General features: G+C 39.4%; 1 protein-coding gene across 1 annotated transcript in view; it reads left to right on the top strand.

Annotated features, from left to right (window-relative positions):
* Positions 1–21,978, top strand: part of Orc3 (origin recognition complex subunit 3) — a 57,174-nt gene that overhangs the window by 27,966 nt on the left and 7,230 nt on the right. Inside the window, exons 11-17 of the mRNA XM_028781022.1 lie at positions 2,494–2,610; positions 3,418–3,497; positions 10,802–10,935; positions 12,659–12,735; positions 14,797–14,897; positions 17,556–17,697; positions 20,467–20,583. Of these exons, the coding sequence (XP_028636855.1) occupies positions 2,494–2,610; positions 3,418–3,497; positions 10,802–10,935; positions 12,659–12,735; positions 14,797–14,897; positions 17,556–17,697; positions 20,467–20,583 (768 nt within the window). The remainder of the gene's footprint in view (positions 1–2,493; positions 2,611–3,417; positions 3,498–10,801; positions 10,936–12,658; positions 12,736–14,796; positions 14,898–17,555; positions 17,698–20,466; positions 20,584–21,978) is intronic.

Raw genomic sequence — 21,978 nt, 5'->3', positions numbered from 1 at the left:
CATGGCCAGGGAAACATGGATTTAGTTTATACCAAATTCCATATTCCAGTGTGGAAGCAGTTTCATGAGTTCTTACAGTTTTACAAAACAAAGAAAATAATAAATCAAGTCAAGATTAAACTCACTAGTGGATACATTGGTGCGGTGGTGCAGTGAGATGGAGCTTTTCTATGGGACTAAGATGCCATCTAATGAGGTTCCTAGCTTTTGGGTTGGCAAATCTAGTGGTCTGCTGCGTTAATAGATTCCAAAGGCTTTTTAAAATTTATTGTCACAGGATGTTTAATTCTGACACAGACTGGGGGTAAGAAATGGCCATTTCAGAGCAGACTGTAGCCTGAGATAAGATAACTGACTTCTGGACCTGCAATGCTCCAATCTCTTCACAGTACTGAAATTCTAACTAGGCTGATAGTGTTGGTTCAGGTTTGAGAAATCTGAATATTGGTTTGTATGGATTTACAGTCTACATGCAACATTGGCAGTATGAAAATAGCTTTTACAATTCTACCTGTATCCACATAGGTTCTCTTACTAGTTAACTGAACTTTTAAAACTGGTATTGTAACATTACAATGTTTTACACCAATTTAGTGCACTTACAGTGCAAAGTGTATAACTTTTCTGATGTAAACCAAAGATGCCCTTCTCAAGGTTCAGCAGCCTTCTTCAGCAGCATTTGACGGATGATTCTTTTATATGTAGATTTATAAGAGATAAAAATAAACCAGGTTGCAGGCTTTATTTCATAAACAATATAGTAAATTTCTGGTTAAGATTATGTAGGTTGTGTTACAGATGACTTGTTTGAGGGTAGACCATTGGCATTTATTCTCTGTACTTGAATCTGGGTAGGTCTCAGTAATAATCTCCAGCGATGGCAGGAAGTATGAGACTGAATGCTGCACTTAGGTATGAATACAAGTTCTTGGCTAGGTCAGCAGTACCAGGCATGAGCTCTCCATGTCCAATTAGTGGGCTACTCACAAGATATAAGTACCAATATTGTAGCATTGGGGATATCTTGCTGGGCCAGTAGTACAGTTGCAGGCTAGTTAGAACTTTCTTTCTTTCTTTTTTTTTTTTACTTTTGGTTTTTTTCAAGACAGGGTTTCTCTGTGTAGCCCTGGCTGTCCTGGAACTCTCTCTATAGACCAGGATGGCCTCAAACTCAGAAATCCACCTGCCTCTGCCTCCCAAGTGCTGGGATTAAAGGCATGCGCCACCACTGCCCGGCTAGCTAGAACTTTCAATAACTGTTCTTCCTTGGCAGTTTCAAATACTATAAGAGCTAACCCTCAGGGAGAAGGGTTCTAGGTCAGTACTTGCTTGATTTCTGGTTCTATGACTGAATTCCATGTTGTCTTCAATGATAGGGTCTTCCCTTCAACTTCTTAATCCAGTGTCACCTACAGAAGCAGCCATGCTACAACTCAGAGGACAGACTGTGGGAGATCTTGAGTAGTATGCCTGGGTGCACAGCTGTGTGCTTGCCCTTTTTTCTCCTGGCACCTTTCTTTGGCCTTGTTGCAAGATTATAACAAATCAGAGTTGTTTATTACTCTTCTCTTTCCCTTGCTCTTCTAGGTTAAGGCCCTCAAAAACCAGAGTTTGCATGAAAAAGGAAATATTAATAACTGGATGGGACAGTTCTCACTTCTTTTACCCTCTAAGTGTGACCTTAAGCGGGTTCCTTGGTCTGCAATTCCATTTTCTTACACAATCTTGTGTACTTAGTTGAGCAGCATCCTTAACTGCCATATTCATTCAGTCTTATGGTGTAGCTTAAACTCAGTTGAGCAGGAAGTTGGAAAACAACGACAGCATAGGGGAAATTGAGGATGAGCTCCAGAGGGATAGGAGGTTTGGTAAAGCAGTATTTGACAGCTCGAATCCCCATCCACCAATAGCAAGGCTTTAATGCTTCTGAACAACTGAAAGAAGTCCAACCATCTTAATCTCATGGTCATGATCTAACAGAAAAGTGCTAAGTATATCAGAATTATAATCCCTGGATGACAGCATCTAGGAAAGAGTCATGCAGTTGATGTTAAAGTATGCAGTAAGTGGTCTCCACTGTATTTACTTTGTTTATTGACCAAGAGACTGTTGAGAAGAAAGCACAGGAGGTTCTCCATTGAATTGACGGCCAGAACAACAGTGTGCTATTTCGGTGAAGTTGAGAAAAGTCATGTCACTCTCTGTAGTACACAGCAGTTAGGTAATAGAGGCAGACAGGATAAAAATGCTCTATTACAAGTGTGTAATTGGAGGGGTGGATGGCAGGACAGACTAAATTACAATGACAGTTCTGATGTATCTAAAATATAGCCAATTGTCTGGACTGTGTCCTAAATTTGATATGTCAAGTTTTCATGAATTAAGTAACTTGTAGTTCTAAATACTCATCAGTTTTCTAGAAAGTATGTATCCATAAAGTAATTTTTAAATTTTATTTTACTACCATTCATATTATTATTCTGTGATTTTTAGGAGAAAACTCAATCATTATTGGAAGATCTGCATGTTTACCATATCAATTACTTCCTTGTTTTGAGATGTCTTCATAATTTTACCTCTTCTCTTCCCAAGTACCCACTGGGTCGACAGGTAAGTAAAATTTTCTCATTGGGAGTCAACAAAGTAAGACTAATAGTACTTTTTGTTTTGATTTCTCTATTACTTAGGCATCAGACTTTGAAATGAAGCCAGCTCTTATAATAAGAAAACAATCTATTACAGCTGTTCACATTCCTGATAATAGAAAATGGATTTGTTCTGAAAGTTAGAGCTAGAAATAGCCACATGAATCCCAGTGGATTGTCTCCTCTGTGCGTGTGCTTTAGTCTATAGCCTTGCTAATTTGGCACTCTGTTCTGTGCTTAGAGAGAGCTCGTTCTCCATCCCTGGGGAACTGGGAGATGGAAACTGTTTGAAAGTATTTGGTGGTTAACTTTGCATTATACCAAGAATTAAAACAAACACAGTACTGCTCTTTGCAAAATTATGCTGAGATGACCTTTTTATTACACCACAAACCTATGAGCTCTGTGTAGGATGCATGTGAATGGAAGAATATTTAATTTCCAGATGTTTAGATCAGAGTTTTAGAGACTGATTAGAACAATGGCCTGTGTGGGGGTCTTCTAACTTAGCTATCAAACCTTCAGTCAGCCATTTATCCCATCTTTAATGATACTTTAAAGTGACTTATTGGTATCGGTCACTCCCAATATAATTTGACTTTTATGTAAATTATATTTTTATAGGATCTGATCCAATATATGTCAAGAAGCCCCTTGTAATCTAATGATTTTTTTTTTATTAATAGTATACATATGATGGTTTTGCGTAACTAGTAGGCTATAAACTTGGCATTATTTTTCATTCCTTATAAATCATATCCTACATTTATAGATTAGGGAGCTGTATTGCACATGTTTAGAAACGAAGATATGGGATTCGGAGGAGTATGCATCAGCCTTGCAGCTGCTAAGGTAACTTTTTGTTGTTCTTTTTTTTCGGGGGTGGGGGGGAGTCTACTTTGAGTCTGCCAGTAGCACCTTCCTCCAGAACTCCTGTCTGCACGAAAGCTTCCTATGTAGCCTGTATGTAAGAATATTTCAGCACCTTTTGAATTGATATGTGCAGTTTCTAGTGGTGGTAATGTAGCAACCATCTATTTCTTACTGTAGCCTGTGCTTCTAGTGTACCTTCTTAACTCATATAGCATTTGACAGCTACCAGCACAGTGTGCCTTACATTTGGCCCTGAGGTTGCTCATATGATATTAGAAAACATTTTAATCTATTGATTTTGGGCCAGATATAACCAAAATTAGTTCATTGTAAAGACCTCATTTTTTTAGAGCCTTGCTTTTCTCTCTGTTTCCCCCCTTACTTTTTAATTGGGCTGTTTAGTGGGTACCCAGCTCTCCAACCTTTTGTTTACCTTTATCACTTGAATGTATCTGATTTGCACTCTTGTTTTTTTAACATTTTCTTCTCAGGGATCTAGGATCCAATTTTTTTGCGATATAGGGTAACAACTGATCTTAGCTGCTTTGGAGCCAAGTAGAGACAATGAAAGGACTTTAGGGTTCACAGTAAGGGAAAGTGGGGATGCATAGTGTTACTGGAGGTAATTCAACTGTCTGTGGTAGAAGGAGGCATGGTGGTCATGTGGTCAAGGGTTGGCACCCCTTAGTTATTAGCTTTATAAAGGTTTAGGGATTGGAATCTGGAAGACATCAATCATAAATGAACAGGATGAAAGACATAGACAGGCAGTCACATCCAGTATAGGAACAATTTGTTGGATTTTGAAAGGGCACTTTTTTTTTGGGGGGGGGGGTGGTTTTTCGAGACAGGGTTTCTCTGTGTAGCCCTGGCTGTCCTGGAACTCACTGTAGACCAGGCTGGTCTCGAACTCAGAAATCCACCTGCCTCTGCCTCCCAAGTGCTGGGATTAAAGGCATGCGCCACCATCGCCTGGCCTGAAAGGGCACTTCTAAGTAGTCATTTAAAGAGATTTAGGGAGTGTTCAAAAAAGGCTTTGCTTTTTTGTCATAGATTCATATCTGAATTTAATTTTTGAGTCTCTTGTGAAGTGAACGTACTCAACTGGTTTATTCTTTCAGTAGGCCTCTCCTGGTTCTCATTTTCAGTATTTCCTGGAAAATAGAGGTTAATCTTTGACAAGTGAACTTAGTAACAGTCTAAAATTTCACATACGTGATAAACCTGGCAAAATTGTTTAATGGTTTTGCTTGTACTTCCTATTGCATTTTAAGGCCCTGTAGGTATCCACATATGTATCCTTTCTTTTTAAAGTCATCAGTCTCCTTTAGTTCTTCCTGTAGGCATGGGTCATCTCCATGTTACTACCTGCTGACCATGTAACTACCTGTAGCATTTGGAGCATGTCCATTTCCACTGACTCTCCTCCCTCGGGGATATATACTGGCGGGGGCCTGAGATTTGGGGGTTTCATGGCCTCTGTTTAAGAAAAGTTCCCTTTAAGAACAAGGGCCACAATATTTGCTGTGGTTTGGGGCCCTCTTACCCTTGTTGGTACAGGCCTCCAAGGTTTGAGTGCTGAACTCAGAAGGAAGGTCTTACCAGTTGTACTGTTTTACTTTCCAAACTGACTCAGTTTCCCCGGGTGATTAAAAGTTAATAAAGTTAGGAACTAGAGAGGGTACCTCAGTGCTTGCTGTTCTTGTAGAGGGCTTGGATTCAGACCTCATTGTGGCTGGAAGCTCACTAGTGAGCTAGCCTAGCCCAAAACCTTGGGGTTTTGGTTCAGTGAGAGACCCTGTCTCCAAAACTAAGGTGGAGGGCTGTCTTTTGAGTTGCTTCCACAAACATTTCAGCTTGAACAAGTCACTAATAACCACATAGAGAAAGGAGAAACCTGACATTCATAAGTTGTCCTGTGGCCTCCACACGTGTTGTAATATTCATGTGCACACACATGTGCACAAACACAAATACACACCTAAGTAATGTAGACTTAATAAAAGGGTGTGGAGCAATAGGAGAGGACACCTGCTGTCATCCCTTGGCTCCTGCATGCATAAACGATACTTCTACCTACACACTCATGTGCATTGTCTTAGTCACTGTTCTCTTACTGTGAAGAAATACCAAGTTTATGGCACCTCTTGTGAAATAAAGCACTTATCTGGAGGCTTGTTTACAGTTCCAGAGGTTTAATATATTATCCTCATGGTAGGGCAGAGGGAGAAGCATAGCAACGGGTGCTGCAGCAGCAGCTGAGCTCTACATGCTGGTCCCGAGGCAGAGGAGAGACAGAGAATGTGACAGAGCGTGCAAGAGAGCACCAGCATGCTTGGCACACACAAGCAAGTGCCTAGGTCTGGCATGTGCTTTTGAAACCTCAAAACCCACCCTCAGTGACACTTTCTCCAAGGAGGCCACACCTCCTAATCCTTATAATTCTTTCAGAGTTCTACTCCTTGGTGACTAAGCATGCAAATATAAGAGCCATTGGGGGCCATTGTCATTCAAGCCACCACAGGCATCCCCCCTCACACATAACACCATACACACCACTTCTGTAGTGAGAAAGGGAACTACAGTGGGAGGTAGGTTTCTATACAAGGCTTGAACTTTCCTCAGTAGGTACAAATTCGGATGTGAACACGGTATTTTTGTTGTTTCCTTTCCTTTCTTTTGAGATAATGCCTCCCCATGTAGCTGAGGCCAGCCTTGAATTCAGAGTCCTCCTGCCTCTGGCAGTGTACATGCCACATCTAGCAACCCGAACATGTTAGAAGTCTGTTAGCTGGATTTAGTTGTAGTCCTCATCCCCTCCATGCCCAGAAGAACAGATGGGCGGGCACCGTAGGAAGTTAATAACTTTTTGTTGCCTCGATAAATCACTATAGCCAAGGCAGTGTATACAGGAGGTTCCTTTGGCTCAGGGGTGCAGGGGTTTACGCAGTGGTGGTAGCAGGCAGCATGGCAGCAGGTGGCAGGCTTCTGGAGCCACAAGGATCCCAGAGATGGCATCCCACTTCCAATGCTGTGCTCTCTCCAGCAAGGCAGGACTTCCTCTGCCTCCCTCCCCAGACAGCACCACCACCTGATACCCAAGTGTGCAAATACATGAACATACAGGAGACATTCTTATTCAAGCTGAACCAAAGTCTGAAAACTGTAATACAATCATTATTATTTCCTTTTCTTTTTCCTTTTTGTTTTTTTTGTTTTGTTTTTTCGAGACAGGGTTTCTCTGTATAGTCCTGGCTGTCCTGGAACTCACTCTGTAGACCAGGCTGGCCTCGAAGTCTCGAACTCAGAAATCCGCCTGCCTCTGCCTCCCAAGTGCTGGGATTAAAGGCGTGCGCCACCACCGCCCGGCTCATTATTTCCTACTGAGGAAAGTTGAAACCTTGTATAGACACCTACCTTCTACTAGTTCTCTTTCTTAATACTGAAGTGGCTGCTATCTGTATGTATGAGGGGGATGCCTGTGGTGGCTTGAATGACAGTGGCCCCCAATGGCTCTTATATTTAAACGCTTTAGGTGCAGTGTGACTATGAAACTGAGATTTCTTACTATATGGAAAAATAAATCACCAAAGAAATTTGATTTTCACTGAAAAGTTTTGTTTTGGAGATAGGGTCTCACTTTGTATTACTGGCTGGTCTAGCTAGGTAGACTAGGCTAGCCATGAGACACTGTGATTCCTCTCTCCCAAGTGCTGGGATTAAAGGTGTATGACACCTTTAGTGTATGACAATTCTCAGCAATACTTTTTTTTTCATTTTTTTGAAAAAAGTTATTAAATTGTTTTTTTGTGTGTTTATAAACTTTAAAATCGATGATTTCTGAAACTTTGCTAGTCCAGGATGGCAGGCACTCAGGTAAGCTTGTACTGTCAAGGAGTAAGCACCTTTACTCCATGAGTCATCTCTCCAGCCCCTAGCCGATTGATTCCTTGTGTTATAATTTTATTATTAGAACCTGTCATCCCTCTCTTCTTAGGTATTCCCACATTCATTTATCTGTGAAGAACTTACTCATAAAATTCCTGGGCTTACAAAACTCAGAGTCTGGTTAGGGCCCATAAATGGCAATCCAGTAGGGTACAGTACCTACATTACAGAAGTAATGTTGATCATAGTAACGACCTGCCTTAGCACCCTGAGCACATTTTACAGTCCAGTGCAGTCTAGCTTTCCAGTAGGTCAGTTAGCCATATTTTCCCTGGGAAATCTGGAGCATAAATAGGGACTAAGTGACCTGCACAAGATTGCTTCACTGCTAATAGGATCATAATTCAGACCTGACTTAAAAGCTGTTTGTAGCCGGGCGGTGGTGGTGCACGCCTTTAATCCCAGCACTTGGGAGGCAGAGGCAGGCGGATTTCTGAGTTCGAGAGTTCGAGGCTAGCCTGGTCTACAGAGTGAGTTCCAGGACAGCCAGGGCTACAAAGAGAAACCCTGTCTCGAAAAACCAAAAAAAAAAAAAAAAAAAAGCTGTTTGTACTTTTAGCTTTTATTTGCCAAGATCTAAAGTGGAAGCCAGGGGCTATAAATAAATCAAAACCAATAAATACCAAGTATAGTTTCCATCTTTTTATTAAGTTGAGCTTAATTAAGTACTGAGCATCAGACATAGCAGTTCTAACAAGGACAGTTAAAAGTGAGGCCAACACCTAAGAGAAGTGACGGAGAAGCTTGCAGCTTCACAGTGAATGTCTCCCCTCCTGTAGACACATTAGGTATGTACAACATTAGCAACAGTTTTTGTTGTTTGCATAAAGTCTGAAAAACAGTTTTTCCTAGTTGGCAGAACAGGAGCTTAAATGTAGATCTTCAAAATCTAGCATATTTTCTTTTGCATTCCAAACAGAAAAGAAATGTATCTCATTTAGGTATGTCTTCCACATTCAGAGATTCTAAAAGGTTTCAAAATGAGCCAAGAGTAATAATAGCTTTTGTGGACTCCAGCACCTCATTCACCCTGCCTGCCTATCTCAGTACACAGTACAGACAGAAAAATGAAACACTGTTCAGTCTACATGTCCCAAGTGCATTGTTATGAACTTATTGAAAAAAGCAAACTTATACATTGAAGCTGTCATGGATTCTACTCTGAATGTGGAATTCTAGTTCTGAATTTGGTGCTTAATTTCTTTCTTTCTTTTTTTGTTTGTTTGTTTGTTTTTAGAGACAGGGTTTCTCTGTGTAGTTCTGGCTGTCCTGGAACTTACTCTGTAGACCAGGCTGGCCTTGAACTCAGAAATCCGCCTCTGCCTCCCAAGTGCTGGGATTAAAGGTGTGTGCCACCACTGTCTGGCGAATTTTGAAATTTAAATGAAGTTTCTTAACTCTACATTTAAATTTCAGATGATAGTGGAACACTTCCTAAAGAATAAACTAACCTACTGTATGTTAGATTTATTGATGTAGGAGCTAAGACTATTATTACCAAAATGGTATTACTTTCTTTTAATATAAAGATTGATGGTTCTGAATGTGTATTGTGTTAGATTCTCTATAGGCATTTATAGGCTTAGCATGAAACCAGACAGGAAGCTGTATTTAAAAGATTTTGAGGCTCACTATTTCTTGAGTATTGGTTTCAGGTACCATCGAAGGTATATCAACCATAGATTTCTGCCATCTCCTCAAAGACTGTGAATAAGACAACTGATGAGCCAAATGCAGTAGAACTTTATCTTGGCTTTAGTTCAAAGAAACTTGGTCTTCACTATAAGCTTATTAAGCTATGAAACTGTTAAGATATAAGTTAATTAAGGTATACCAAGTAATCAAATTGGTAAAGTACTGTTCTTAGAATTACTGTTGGTCTCACTGGATAAGTTAGTTGTAAAAATAAGTTGTTACCCAGTACAACTGTCCTCTCCCATGCTTTTGCTTCCTATTGTCCACGTGATCTCTTCCTCCCAGTGCACTCCTTTCTGATGCCACATCTAATGGTGCCCTCATCAGTTACCTAATCATGGAACTATCCATCCAATTTTGGGTTTTTTGTTTTTTGTTTTTTTTTTTGGTTTTTCAAGACAGGGTTTTTCTGTGTAGCCCTGCCAGGCTGGCCTCAAACTCAGAAATCCGCCTGCCTCTGCCTCCTAAGTGCTGGGATTAAAGGCGTGCACCACCAGTGCCCAGCAATTTTGGACTTTTATCCTTCAAAACTACAAGCTAAATAAACCTATTTGCTTTAAAAAGTACCTTGCTTTGGTATTTTGTTGTAGTAAAAGAATATTGGCACTTAAAAGAATAGCATAATCAGACAACAAGGAATCATATGTTAATAAATACTATTTTAGAAAATAAAAGGAATAAATTTTTGAGAGAATTTTATTTGTGGAAAAGATGGATGGCTTTAGACATTGATCTCAAATTAATTCCAAAACTGGACTGAAATCATCTATTTTATGGCAAACAATGACTTTTATCACTATAACCATAAAAAGATAGAAGTTTGTGTTTTTATTCTTTTTTTTTTTTTGCTAGTAAAAGGAACGTATAAGACAGCAGTTTTGTCTTAAGCACATTTACAATGAGGCTCTTGTGTTTGATCATCTAACTGGTGTTATCAAAGTTACCCATAACCTGCATGTTCCTAAACTTCACTGTTGATTCTGTGTTTGCTCCTATGGTCCCAGCCTTTGACAGTTTATTACTTCTTCTGTGGTTTCCCCTCATCAGTGCACGTCCCTCCAAGTTTCTCTGATGCTTTTGGGGCCTTGTGGGATATACGGTACAGATCTTACAGTTGACATATATGAAACTGAAACCCTGCTCTTGCCCCTTTCAGCAGTTTCTGTATCCTTATTGTCCAATCAAAAGGAACTTGGGCTGCCTTTGGAATTTATCAAGAACCAGATAACCGATTTCTTGTTTGGTATAGATTATAAAGTCATTGACATTTCTTCCCTTGATTATTGTAATAGTCTTCTGCTTGGTTTTTCTGATTTTATGCGTATTCTGTTACAGAATAGTCTTTTGAAAATAAGACTAGTAATTTTATTTTTTCTTAAAACCATTAACGTGAAGTTTTGTTTCCACTTAGAGATAAGGATGCTAAGGACCAGAAACGGGTAAAGAACTTGCTATGTCTTACCCTATCAGAGCCAGATTGTAAACACAAACCTTTGGAAACTTGCTCAGCTAAGCACAGTGTTTAGAAATCTATACTTTTTAATGTCATAAATGTTAAACAAAATCATTAAATATGTTGAAGAAGCATTAGGTGTGCTAATTTTCTAGTTATGCTAGATCTCCTGTCACTGTTTTTCTAGAATGCTGGCAAAGGATGAACTGATGAGCATACTTCAGCAATGTATTGAGGTTTTGAACTCCTCTACTGAAAAGCAGCTTGGCAATACAACACAGAAAATAAAGGATTTCCTGACACAGTTTCAGAACCTTGATGGTAAGTGTAATAATATCCTGCTCACTGACAGTCTTTTAACCAGAATGGCATCGAAACTCTTCAGTATCAGTCAGCAGACCAGTCTCCAAATGTAGCATCTTAACAAGTGCAAGTAGGCAAAGTATTTCACCTCTGGATTTGTTTTAAACAATGTAGAAATATAGAACATTTTTTATTCTTCAGGTGAAAATAGGCGATAGACAGTTCTCATTCTAACTAGGGGTGCTGGGATGGGGTTAAGGAAAGAGGCTTGACTCATAAGCAACAGTTAGACACGGCATCATAGAAGTGCCTTCTTTGGAATGTTCGTTTGAATCCCTCCTGTGGCAGATATTCCTTTGTCTTTAAATTCCATTAGTTATAGAAAACTGTCTTTGTGGACATCTCTCCTCATACCTCTGTATCTCTTATTCAGGGGATATCTGAGAAGTACTCAATTACAGATTAAGGCAGGTGAGCAGTGATAATTTGCTTCCTCCCAGTTTTATGTGGGAGGTGACCTTTAGCACCGCAGCAATGACCCTGAACCATTCCACAAAAGTAAAATGTTAAAAGACTAGAAGTTGAGATCATTCCAGCTATGAGAAACTGAAATCTGGGAAGAAAAGTAAACTGCTTTATACTTCACAGCACCCAGACTATAGCCAATCTCTTGGCTTCCAGCTGAGTGTGTGTGTGTGTAAAAGTGTGTATAAAATCAGTTCACAGTTGTAATCTCACCAGTGAGAAGCAAAGAAAAAAATAAGCCCAAAGATATAGAAGAATATAAAAAATATAAAATAGTCTCAGGAATTCTATAAAAAAAGAAACTGCAGATTCCATAATTTTAATTAGAGTTTATGTAACATGACCTAGTGGAGAAATCCTGTGATAAATTAGCACTAAGTGATTATCACTTTTCAAATGGAAAGGCTGAAGATTAAAATGTTTGACAACAATATAAAGAATAGAATGTTTTATGAATTAAAACAAAACTACCATTCTGCTGATTTGTCTTTATTTTTTTATTTAAAAAAGCAACTATTATTAATAACAAAGTATATTTAATATTTCTCACAAGAAGAAATATTTGGTTATTTGCCACGTATGGTCTCTTTATACTGTTGACATATTTTAATTTAGAATTAAACTGGAGAGAGTTAAATCAGGCTGAGTGTTATAATGAGTTTTAAGGTTCTGCTACATGGCAACAGAGTAGAATAAAGAATTAGCTAGTAGTTATCCTAACCTTATGTTATAACTTTCTAAAATTAGGAATTATCTTTTGGTTCTTTTTTAGCCAATTTTTATATTATATTTGAACCAAACCATTGTCAGGTTCCCAAGTCAGAGAGAGTATCACATCCTTCTGAAGCATAGCCATACATTTATATCAGTAAGAAATTTCTCTTCCTTGAATTACTTTTACAGCTTTTTTGCACCACCTTCCTTATGCTAAACAGTAATGAATCAAAAGCAGTACTTTGGAAGGTTGAGCACATGCTTACAATCTTAGGTCAAAGGGAAATAGTTTCAAGTCTGTATGATTTTTTTATATAGGCTTTTGTTCTGTTGGCTAGAAACGCTCTCAGAGTTCTCACTACCATCTAAACAATGTAGCATGTATTGCCTTCAGTTCCTGGAAGGAGTATCATTTGACAGTCTCACTCATGTTTAAAAAAAAGTAAAAATTCTACTTCCAATGTCTATTCTCTGTTGTATATTGGTTTTTCATTCAAAGCAGATAGCAAAGAAGAAGAGGATGCTTGTGAATCACAGCCAAAGGGGCTGCAGAAGACAGACCTGTATCACCTTCAGAAGGTAGACATTTTTCTCTTCCTTCCAGCTGCATTGGGAGTGGTTCCCTTGTTTTAATTGGTTCTGCCAGAATGTCATCACTTTCATATCTTACATCACAACCAGGAACAATACAAACAGACTGAAGCTAATAACTCAGACATACTGATGCCATCTAAACTGCAGGAAGGGGTTGGTTTTCTGTGCTAATTAAAGAATTAGAAGGCAGGAAAGAAGTGTTACAGTTAATCTCAGGTAACTCCTGTGGGGACAGTGGAGGCATTTTATATATAGTACCAGGAAAATCAAAGTCCCTTTTTTGGGTCCTTAGTCTCATTAATGAAAAAATTAACCAAGTGCCCAGATAAGCTGGACAGCAGTTTACTAGGTTTTGTTGTTGCTGTTGTGTTGTTTTATTTTAACCCCCCCCCCCAAAACAAAGCAGGCAAGCTGTAACTGTCGGAGCTGCCAAGAGGAGGGAAGATAGGCTGGCATGGCAGCAGGCAGCCACATGGCAGGGAGGATAGCTTTAGAGACTATAGAAGCCCTGAGAACTAGGACATTAAAAAGCATGCTTAGGCTCTGGCCAGCATGCAAAAGAAACAGAAGTGATTATTCCTGAGTCAGTACTCAGAAAGACTGGCAAACCCAGGCAAACGTCATGGAAGTTCTTCACTAACTACACAAGATGTTGGGCTTCTGGAGGAAAAAGCACATTATCTTTTGTGTGTGTGTGTGTTTCAGCAGCTTTTATTACTTTAATTGAATGAGTGTAGACAAATGCTAGCAGAAAGAAAAACACAGGAGATTGGATATATGATGGCCTGGTCAGTATAGTGCTTTCCCTGTAAGTGTGAGACCCTCAGTTCTATTATTAGACCTGGTATAAAATGCAGAACATGAGCAATAAAAGACAGGCATGTTTTCAGTAAAAGAAATAGGCAGCTACCTGGATCTCATTGTCCAGGAAGCCTAGCCTACTTGACAGGTTACAGGCTGGTGAATAGACTTGCTATAACAACAACAACGAAGTAGAACAATAGCTGTTGAATAATAGTCAAGGTTATCACAACTAACACACACACATACACACTCTATCACCACCAACAACATGTATAAGAGAGGAGAAAGGGATTTCAGATCTTGAAAAGCACATTATCTTAAGATAAATGAACCAGCCTTACTAGGAGAGCCTCCCAGCCAGGCCCTCCATTGAATTCTCAAGGGAGAAGACAGTGGCATGTCTCCACCTAGAGGTAGGTTCCATTCTGTACTATAATTCTGTCGTTTGTCTTACTGTCATCCTAGATTGTACATGCACACAGTCTACAGTCTACTAGACAACATAGAAACAATTCAGAAGTCTTAAAGGTAGAAAACAGAATTCACTGTAAAGGGAAAATGGGAATATTGTTTAAAAAAAAAGAATATGAATATAATGTACTTATTTGTCTTTTTGATCAGAGATTCAAGAGAGTCTAAGTCAAATTTTCTTGACCCCACCCCCAACCCCGTAGAGCTGAGAAGCAAACCCAGGATGTCTCACCACTAGCTAGAGCCATGCCACTAAACTACAAACCTCAGCCTTTTTCTTTTTCACTCAACACTCATATGGTAAAAAAAGCACTTGATTGCCAGATGACCCTTTTTATTCCATTTTACCAAGTTAAATTTTAGTCTGGGTGAAACTAGAATCATAACATCTATTGTTCCTGTGGGCCAAAGCTGTGCTGGGAATGGATGGGTGTTTTCTTCCTCGTGCCTCTAGCACTCTTCCTCATGTTCCTAAATGAAAATCAGTGGTTTAAACAGTGAGCACTGTTGTATAACTGAGCAGTGAAGTAAACTGCTCTCATCTTCCTTTGAACATTCACTTGGCTTATGTTTAAAGCAAAACACATAGAGGGGCCGTCTTCCCAGATTCTTAACTGAAAATAAAGCACATTTTGATGCGGTTCTTTGTCTGCACTCTGTGTAAGTAAAGGGCATCATCTGCATCTACACAAGAGTGACAGCTCTCACAGTGTTTCCGTTCCAAAGTCAGAGATGGTGTATTTTTTTCCCACTCCCCATTATGCCCTGTAGTCCTTACTGGAAATGAAAGAGTTAAGGAGAACAACTAAGAAGCCAACCAAGTTTGAAATGCTCAGAGAAAATGTTACGAATTTCATCGACAACCTGGTGAGGTGAGTCTAATGCTCTGATGAACTAACAGTAATCCTCTTCTTCCAAATGAGACCAGTAAACTCATTGCCCACAGCCAATCCTGGGTGTTTGTTTCATCTAATTAGACTTAGTGTTTTTCTTGATCTTCTGTCCCTGTTGTCTAATCAAATGACTTAGTTTATTTTTTACTGTCAGTTTAGGAAGGAAGAAAACAGAATTCACTGTAAAGGGAAAATGGGAATATTGTTTAAAAAAAAAAGAATATGAATATAATGTACTTATTTGTCTTTTTGATCAGAGATTCAAGAGAGTCTAAGTCAAATTTTCATCTAGTCAATTAAACTTCATCTAGTCAATTAGGCCATGTGAGGAAATACAGGACTTTTCAGAGTGTTTCCTCAATTTTGCATTGCTCTTACCATTTTTCTGCCTGTAGTAGGGTCTGGGTCAGCCCAGAAACAGATATTGTATGCTAGCCACGCTACTGTTTTGTTCTGAATATTTTATCATGACAACTAAATATCAGCACCAAGTCTATATTGCAGTATCTACTCAGCAACTATCAAAGTCTCCTGTCTACTTTGTTTATTAGTCTTTCTTTGGGAGCCTAGATCATTCTGGGTATTTCCCATAAGCTAGCTTTATGTGTGTTCATGAAATCAATCATCCAGGTGACTTTATGGAAACTAACAGATTTTAAAAACATTAAGTATACCAAAGAAAATGACTTACTTGGTTAGAAACAGTGCAGAATGTAGATGTCCATGCCTGTAACTCCAGCATTTGAGGGACTAGGGCAAGAAAAATCACTGGACATTCCAGGCTAACATGACCTTAAGTTTTACATCACTGAGACTACTGAGACCCTGCCTAAAAAGGAAGTAGGAAAAGTGTTTTTAAATGAAGGCAGTTCAAACTGGTCAGCCAATGAGGCCATGAATAGAAATGGTTCGGGAAGACAGAGTAGGTTTTTGTTGAATATCATGGTCGTGACCATCCAGAAAGTGAAAATTTACATTTCCCAGGACAATGTTGAGGAATGTTGAGGACAGAGTTATTATTAGTTATTGAAGAAAAAAATGTGGTGCTAAAAAAGAGGTAAAATGAGCAATAAAGCATAACAAAAAGAGGCCGGGCGGTGGTGATGCACGCCTTTAATCCCAGCACTTGGGAGGCAGAGGCAGATGGATTTCTGAGTTCGAGGCTAGCCTGGTCTACAGGGTGAGTTCCAGGACAGCCAGGGCTACACAGAGAAACCCTGTCTCGGAAAAAAAAAAAAAAGTGATTCATTCAAAATTGTACTGAAGGCCTGGTAAGGAGAGACACGTCCGTTCTGACAGCCACAGCATTTGCTGCTCAGCACTGTTCAGCCCTGGGAGCCTTTCCTGCTCCTTAGGCTTCCCTTTCATCAAGCTATAAACCTTGGCATCAGTTTAACATGTTTCCAAGCCCAGTACCAGGCCCATGAGTTCCAACAAATGCCAGTGGGCAGCCTTCTGACTTCTTGTCTATTATAATCTGGCTCTTTAACCTTTCATGAGCTGCTGAAATAATGCTTAGAGTGATTGACATTTGCTGTGAAACCACAAAAACTTTCCACAGTGAGATTTGGTGTTATTACCAAGATTGTGTCTCCCAGGAGGAAAGAGGTTAAGATTATAGTTTGTTAAAGGGAAAGGCAAAGAAAATAGAAATGAGGCAAAAGCCCAAAGAGAGAATGGGACTCCTGTCACAGGCCCCTATCTGTCACAACCCCTTTGCCTATTCTCCACAGGGCCTAGAATACAGATGTTTGACAGAGCTTCTAGGTCTGAACAGAATAAAAATAAATACAAACAAAATGCCAATTCAAAATCTATGCTGATATACAAGTGGAGAAAGACCAGCATCTGGAGGCAGAATTAATAGGCTCAGGAGGAGGAGGTAGTGAGAAATGATATTCATGCTGAGTGCCCTCTTTACTTCCTCTCTTTTCAAAGTCACTGAGCCAGCAGCAGGACAGAAGTGTATGGGGCTTTCTTAAGGAGTGGCATCCTCTCTAGGTGAAAAGCAAACTCAGAAGTAGCAGTAATGTTTTTGGTGGCTACACTGAGGCACTGCTTTGATGTATATAAAGGGTGTTAAGAATGCCTTACAGGTTGTGGTCTACCTAGTCCAACAAAGGCTGTCTCCTGACAGAAATAACCCAGTCCAGTGGTCATTCAGTCCACAATGCTGGCTGTCCAGCTTGTCTTCAGCACACGTCAGAGTCCTAAAGAGGTAAACTAATAACCAGTGAAGGAATCCCTCAGCAAAAGATGTATGAACTTGTCGGTGAGAATGAGGCAAAACCAAAGACAAACACTTTCTTCCCTGTCCTTTGCACAGGTTGCCATGAGAAGGTGTGGCCCAGATTTATGGTGGGTCTTCCCACCTCAAATGATCCTATTAAGAAAAATGCCTCACAGATGTGCTCAGCTGCCTGGGTAAAACATTACTTCCAGACATCACAAATACAGAGGAAGTTTTTAAAGTAGCATTGACATATAAAACTGGGTGAAACTATACAGGATCCATTACTTGGCTTTTGTTTGTTTACTGATTTAACTGTTTATTAAGTAGCAGAAAGATTGACAAAACTGGAATTGAAAACCAACCTGTACAAATCCAAAAGCTGGTACTCGATTTTACCATTTCAGAGACTATCTTCTGCCTCCTGAGAGCCAGCCTCTGCATGAGGTAGTGTACTTCAGTGCTGCCAACACACTCCGTGAGCACTTAAATGCTGCTCCAAGAATCGCTCTCCACACTGCACTCAACAACCCTTATTATTACCTAAAGGTAAGAAGGAAGCCTGACTCTCCCAGTTATGCTCAAGTCCTAGACATCAGCACCACGCTAACATTCTTCACTTGCCGTTCTGTTTTAATGAGCACAACTTTTAGCAGCTCTGGGGGCTGCCACTCAAATTTTTGTAAAAAAAAAAAAGCTTTTAGATTTTTAGATAAAACTTTCTGACTCAGTAATAATAGCAGTCAGTAATCAGCTGAGGCTATGTGCATTTGCCCTTATTTAAACTGCCTTTCATGTGATAAAATCAGTGGTATGGCATTTGCCACTGACCCTCATGACCTTAGTTTGGTATGACAACTGACTCCAAAAAGTTGTCTTCTGACCTATATGTTCAGGACCAAACACAGAAGAAAATTTTGAACAAATCCTAGGTAGAAAGCTTTAGAATATAGTGTCTTACTCTTGTAAAAAATGAATTTTTTTTCCCAGACACGATTTCTCTATGTATTTTTGGCTGTCCTGAAACTTTTCTCAAACTCAGAGAGATCCAGCTGCCTCTGCTCCCTGAGGTCTGGGTTTAAAGGCTTACACCAGCAGCACTGCCCAGCAGAAAAGGATTCTTATGTAGGTCAGTGGTCAGGCAGTAAGGCCTAATGAAAGTATATAAAATCCCAAGGGCGTATTTTTAATGGCAAAAAACACCCTGGGATTTCATGATGGATTTTTAACAGCAATCTATTCTGGGAGGATCTGCAGAGTACTACTGCAGAAACTCCTAAGGCAGCATACAAGGGAAGAAACAGTTGCTTAAAATCCAAAAAGTTACTAATTTCAGTTTCAAATGTTCAAAACTACCTTTGTTTTGATAGGTAAAATGGACACTGAATATTATTAAGTAAGTGGATAGGATTTTTTTTGTGCATGGATGAATGTGTGTGCTCAGGAAGTTGGAAGTTTTCCTTCCAGAAAAGATGCTTTATAAGGCACTTTTGGATAGATGTGGTAGCATGTTTGTAATTGCAGCTCTCTACAGAAGTTCGGGCAAGAAGATCACTGAGTTCAGGGCCAGTATGAACTTACTGAGACTTTGAAAAAAGTAAAGTAGGCTGTCAGCACAGCTCAGTAGATGAAGGGGCTACAGTGATCACCTAGTAAGTAGTTTAATAGCCTGAGCTTGATCCCCAGAATCCCTGTAAATGTGGAAGGAGAGAACTGATTCCAAAAAGTTGTCTTCTGACCTTGGCATGTGTCACACAGGACATGCATGCCTAGGCACACATCATACATATACATAGTGATTATATTTTTAGTTTAAAAAGTGGGCTACACAGAGAAACCCTGTCTCTAAAAACCAAAAAAAAAAAAAAAAGTGGCTCAAACTACTGCCTGTTCCTTGCAAACGGCACACAGATCTGAAGTCTGGGGAGAACACTGAATAGCAAGGTATAGACCAGTGGTTTTCAGTGATGATGGCAACCAGGAGCTTGACAGTTTCATATTTAAAGGCTAGTTATTTGTTTGGGTAGCTGCTCGTGTGCAGAAAGTACTTACAAGAAAGAGTCCAGAAGAAGGGTAAGATTCTCCTGGAGCTGAAATTAAAGGTGTTATGAGCTGCATAGAGTGGGGAGGGAGCCTGGAACCAAACTCTGGTCCTCTGTTACATACAGCTGCAGATGCTCTTAACCTCTGCGGTATCTCTCCAGCCTCAGTAGTTTCATAGTTAAATAACAGCAGTGTCTGGTTAGATAGCTCCGTCAGTAGGTAAAAACATTTGCCATTAAGCCTGACAAAGTTTAATCTCTGAGTCTCAAGCCATAGAGGGAAGGAGGCCTGCTTCATCCAACAGTCTCTAACACCCACATGTTCCACCCCTATGCACAACAAATCAATTGTTTTAAAAAAAATAACTACTGTTAAAGAGTTACAGAAACAAACTGACGTGGTCTTACATGCATTTTATGTATAAGATTTTGTTTCTTAATAAAACTTGATTTCAAGTAAGTTAAACCAATATTGACAGTTTCTGTAGGCTTGTGGTATTAGGGCTCAGTGACTGCCTCCAGCTCTTTGCTGGTACCCTCTCCTGGTCTGTGCAGATGACTGTACTTAAGGGGCAGCATCTGTTCACATGGACACACTCATGCACAGAAACAAAAATAAATCTGGAAAAAAAAATCAAAGCTCTGTAGTGTTGGTTAGGTTATGATAACTACGCCAGGCCATGTGGAGACCATTTACACATGAGAGAAAGTGCAGTGTTGAGAGCAGTATTTTCTTTGGGAGATGACATTTACTTTACTATTACTAATGAGAAGTGTTCGTTAATGCCACATAATAACTGTTAGAATTGTGTTTATAACAAATGTTGGAAGTACTATTTTATTCAGTAATCATTCCAGAAAATTTTAAACTTTCACAGCAAACTGAAATGTATTATGAGAGTCCTGAGAGTCTCCACAAATAATAATTTGCAAATAAGATTTAAAAAAAAAATGTTGTCAGGCTGTAGTGGCACACGCCTTTAATCCCAGCACTTGGGAGGCTGAGGCAGGCGGATTTCTGAGTTCGAGGCCAGCCTGGTCTACAGAGTGAGTTCCAGGACAGCCCGGGCTATACAGAGAAACCCTGTCTCCAAAAAAACCAAAACAAAAAACAAAAAGTCTTATGGAGAGAGTGGCTGAGAGCTAGAAGGATTATAGCCGAGACTTGAAGTATTAAGGAAGGAAATGACAAGATTCTACTTTCTGATTTACTAAATGTAGTTCAACTAATATCTTTGTTTTTAATAATTTCTAATAGTTTTTAATCTGTTTTTAGAATGAAGCACTGAAAAGTGAGGAAGGCTGCATTCCAAATATTGCCCCTGACATCTGCATAGCATATAAACTGCACCTGGAGTGTAGCCGGCTGATTAACCTTGTTGACTGGTCAGAGGTAGGTCACAAAGAACAAGTTAGGTGTTTAACCAGCTTTCCTAGAGTTTTGCCCTTTTTATTTTGTTTAATTGTTTTGAATTCAGCTTTTATTCTTAAATTTGTTTATAAAGCATAAATGTTATGCTGCAGAAGTTCTTAAGGAAGCAGTCTTAGCAGTCTGTACTCAATAGGCTCCTGTGTTCCAATTCCGTGCTTTTTAAAAGCAAAAGCCAAACAAAGGATTCAGATCAGCTCAGTACACTCCACAGAAATTCTACTCTAGCAAGGCAGGGGACTGTCAAAAGTCCTGTTTGACATATCAACATTAAAGGACATGCATTCTCTTGTAGAACCTTCTATTCTATTCCATTGATCCTTCTACCTATCTCTGTTTCAGTACCATGCAGTTTTTATCACTATTGCTTTGTAGTACAGCTTGAAGTCAGGGATGGTGATTCTCCCAGAAGTTCTTTTATTGCTGAGAATAGTTTTCGCTATCCTGGTTTTTTTTATTATTCCAAATGAATTTTAAGATTGCTCTTTCTATCTCTGTGAAGAATTGTGTGGTAATTTTGATGGGGGTTGCATTAAATCTGTAGATGGCTTTTGGCAAGATAGCCATTTTTACTATATTAATCCTTACAATCCATGAGCATGGGAGGTCTTTCCATCTTCTGAGATCTGTTTCGATTTCTTTCTTCATGGGCTTGAAGTTCTTGTCATACAGGTCTTTTACTTGCTTTGTTAGGTTCACACCAAGGTATTTTATATTGTCTGTGACTATTGTAAAGGGTGTCATTTCCATAATTTCTTTCTCAGCCAGTTTATCTTCTGAGTAGAGGAAGGCTACTGATTTGCTTGGGTTAATTTTATAAGCAGCCACTTTGCTAAAGTTGTTTATCAGGTTTAGGAGTTCTCTAATGGAAGTTTTGGGGTCACTTAAGTATACTATCATATCATCTGCAAATAGATTTTGACTTCTTCCTTTCCAATTTGTATCCCTTTGACCTCATTGTGTTGCCTAATTGCTCTCTCTGGCTAGGACTTCCAGTACTATATTGAATAGGTAGGGGGAAAGTGGGCAGCCTTGCCTAGTCCCTGATTTTAGTGGGATTGCTTAAAGTTTCTCTCCATCATGTTGGCTACTGATTTGCTGTATATTGCTTTTACTATGTTTAGGTATGGACCTTGAATTCCTGATCTTTCCAAGACTTTTATCATAAAGGGGTGTTGAATTTTGTCAAATGCTTTCTCAGCATCTAGTGAGATGATCATATGGTTTTTTTCTTTGAGTTTGTTTCTATAGTGGATTACATTGATGGATTTCTGAATATTGAACCATCCCTGCATTCCTGGGATAAAGCCTACTTGATCATGATGGATGATTGTTTTGATGTGTTCTTGGATTCGGTTC

This window comes from Grammomys surdaster, unplaced genomic scaffold (assembly GCF_004785775.1).
Source record: "Grammomys surdaster isolate TR1022 unplaced genomic scaffold, NIH_TR_1.0 97, whole genome shotgun sequence".
Taxonomy (NCBI): Eukaryota; Metazoa; Chordata; class Mammalia; order Rodentia; family Muridae; genus Grammomys; species Grammomys surdaster.
Note: the sequence above shows the minus strand (reverse complement) of the source record. Positions and strands in the feature narration are given on the sequence as shown.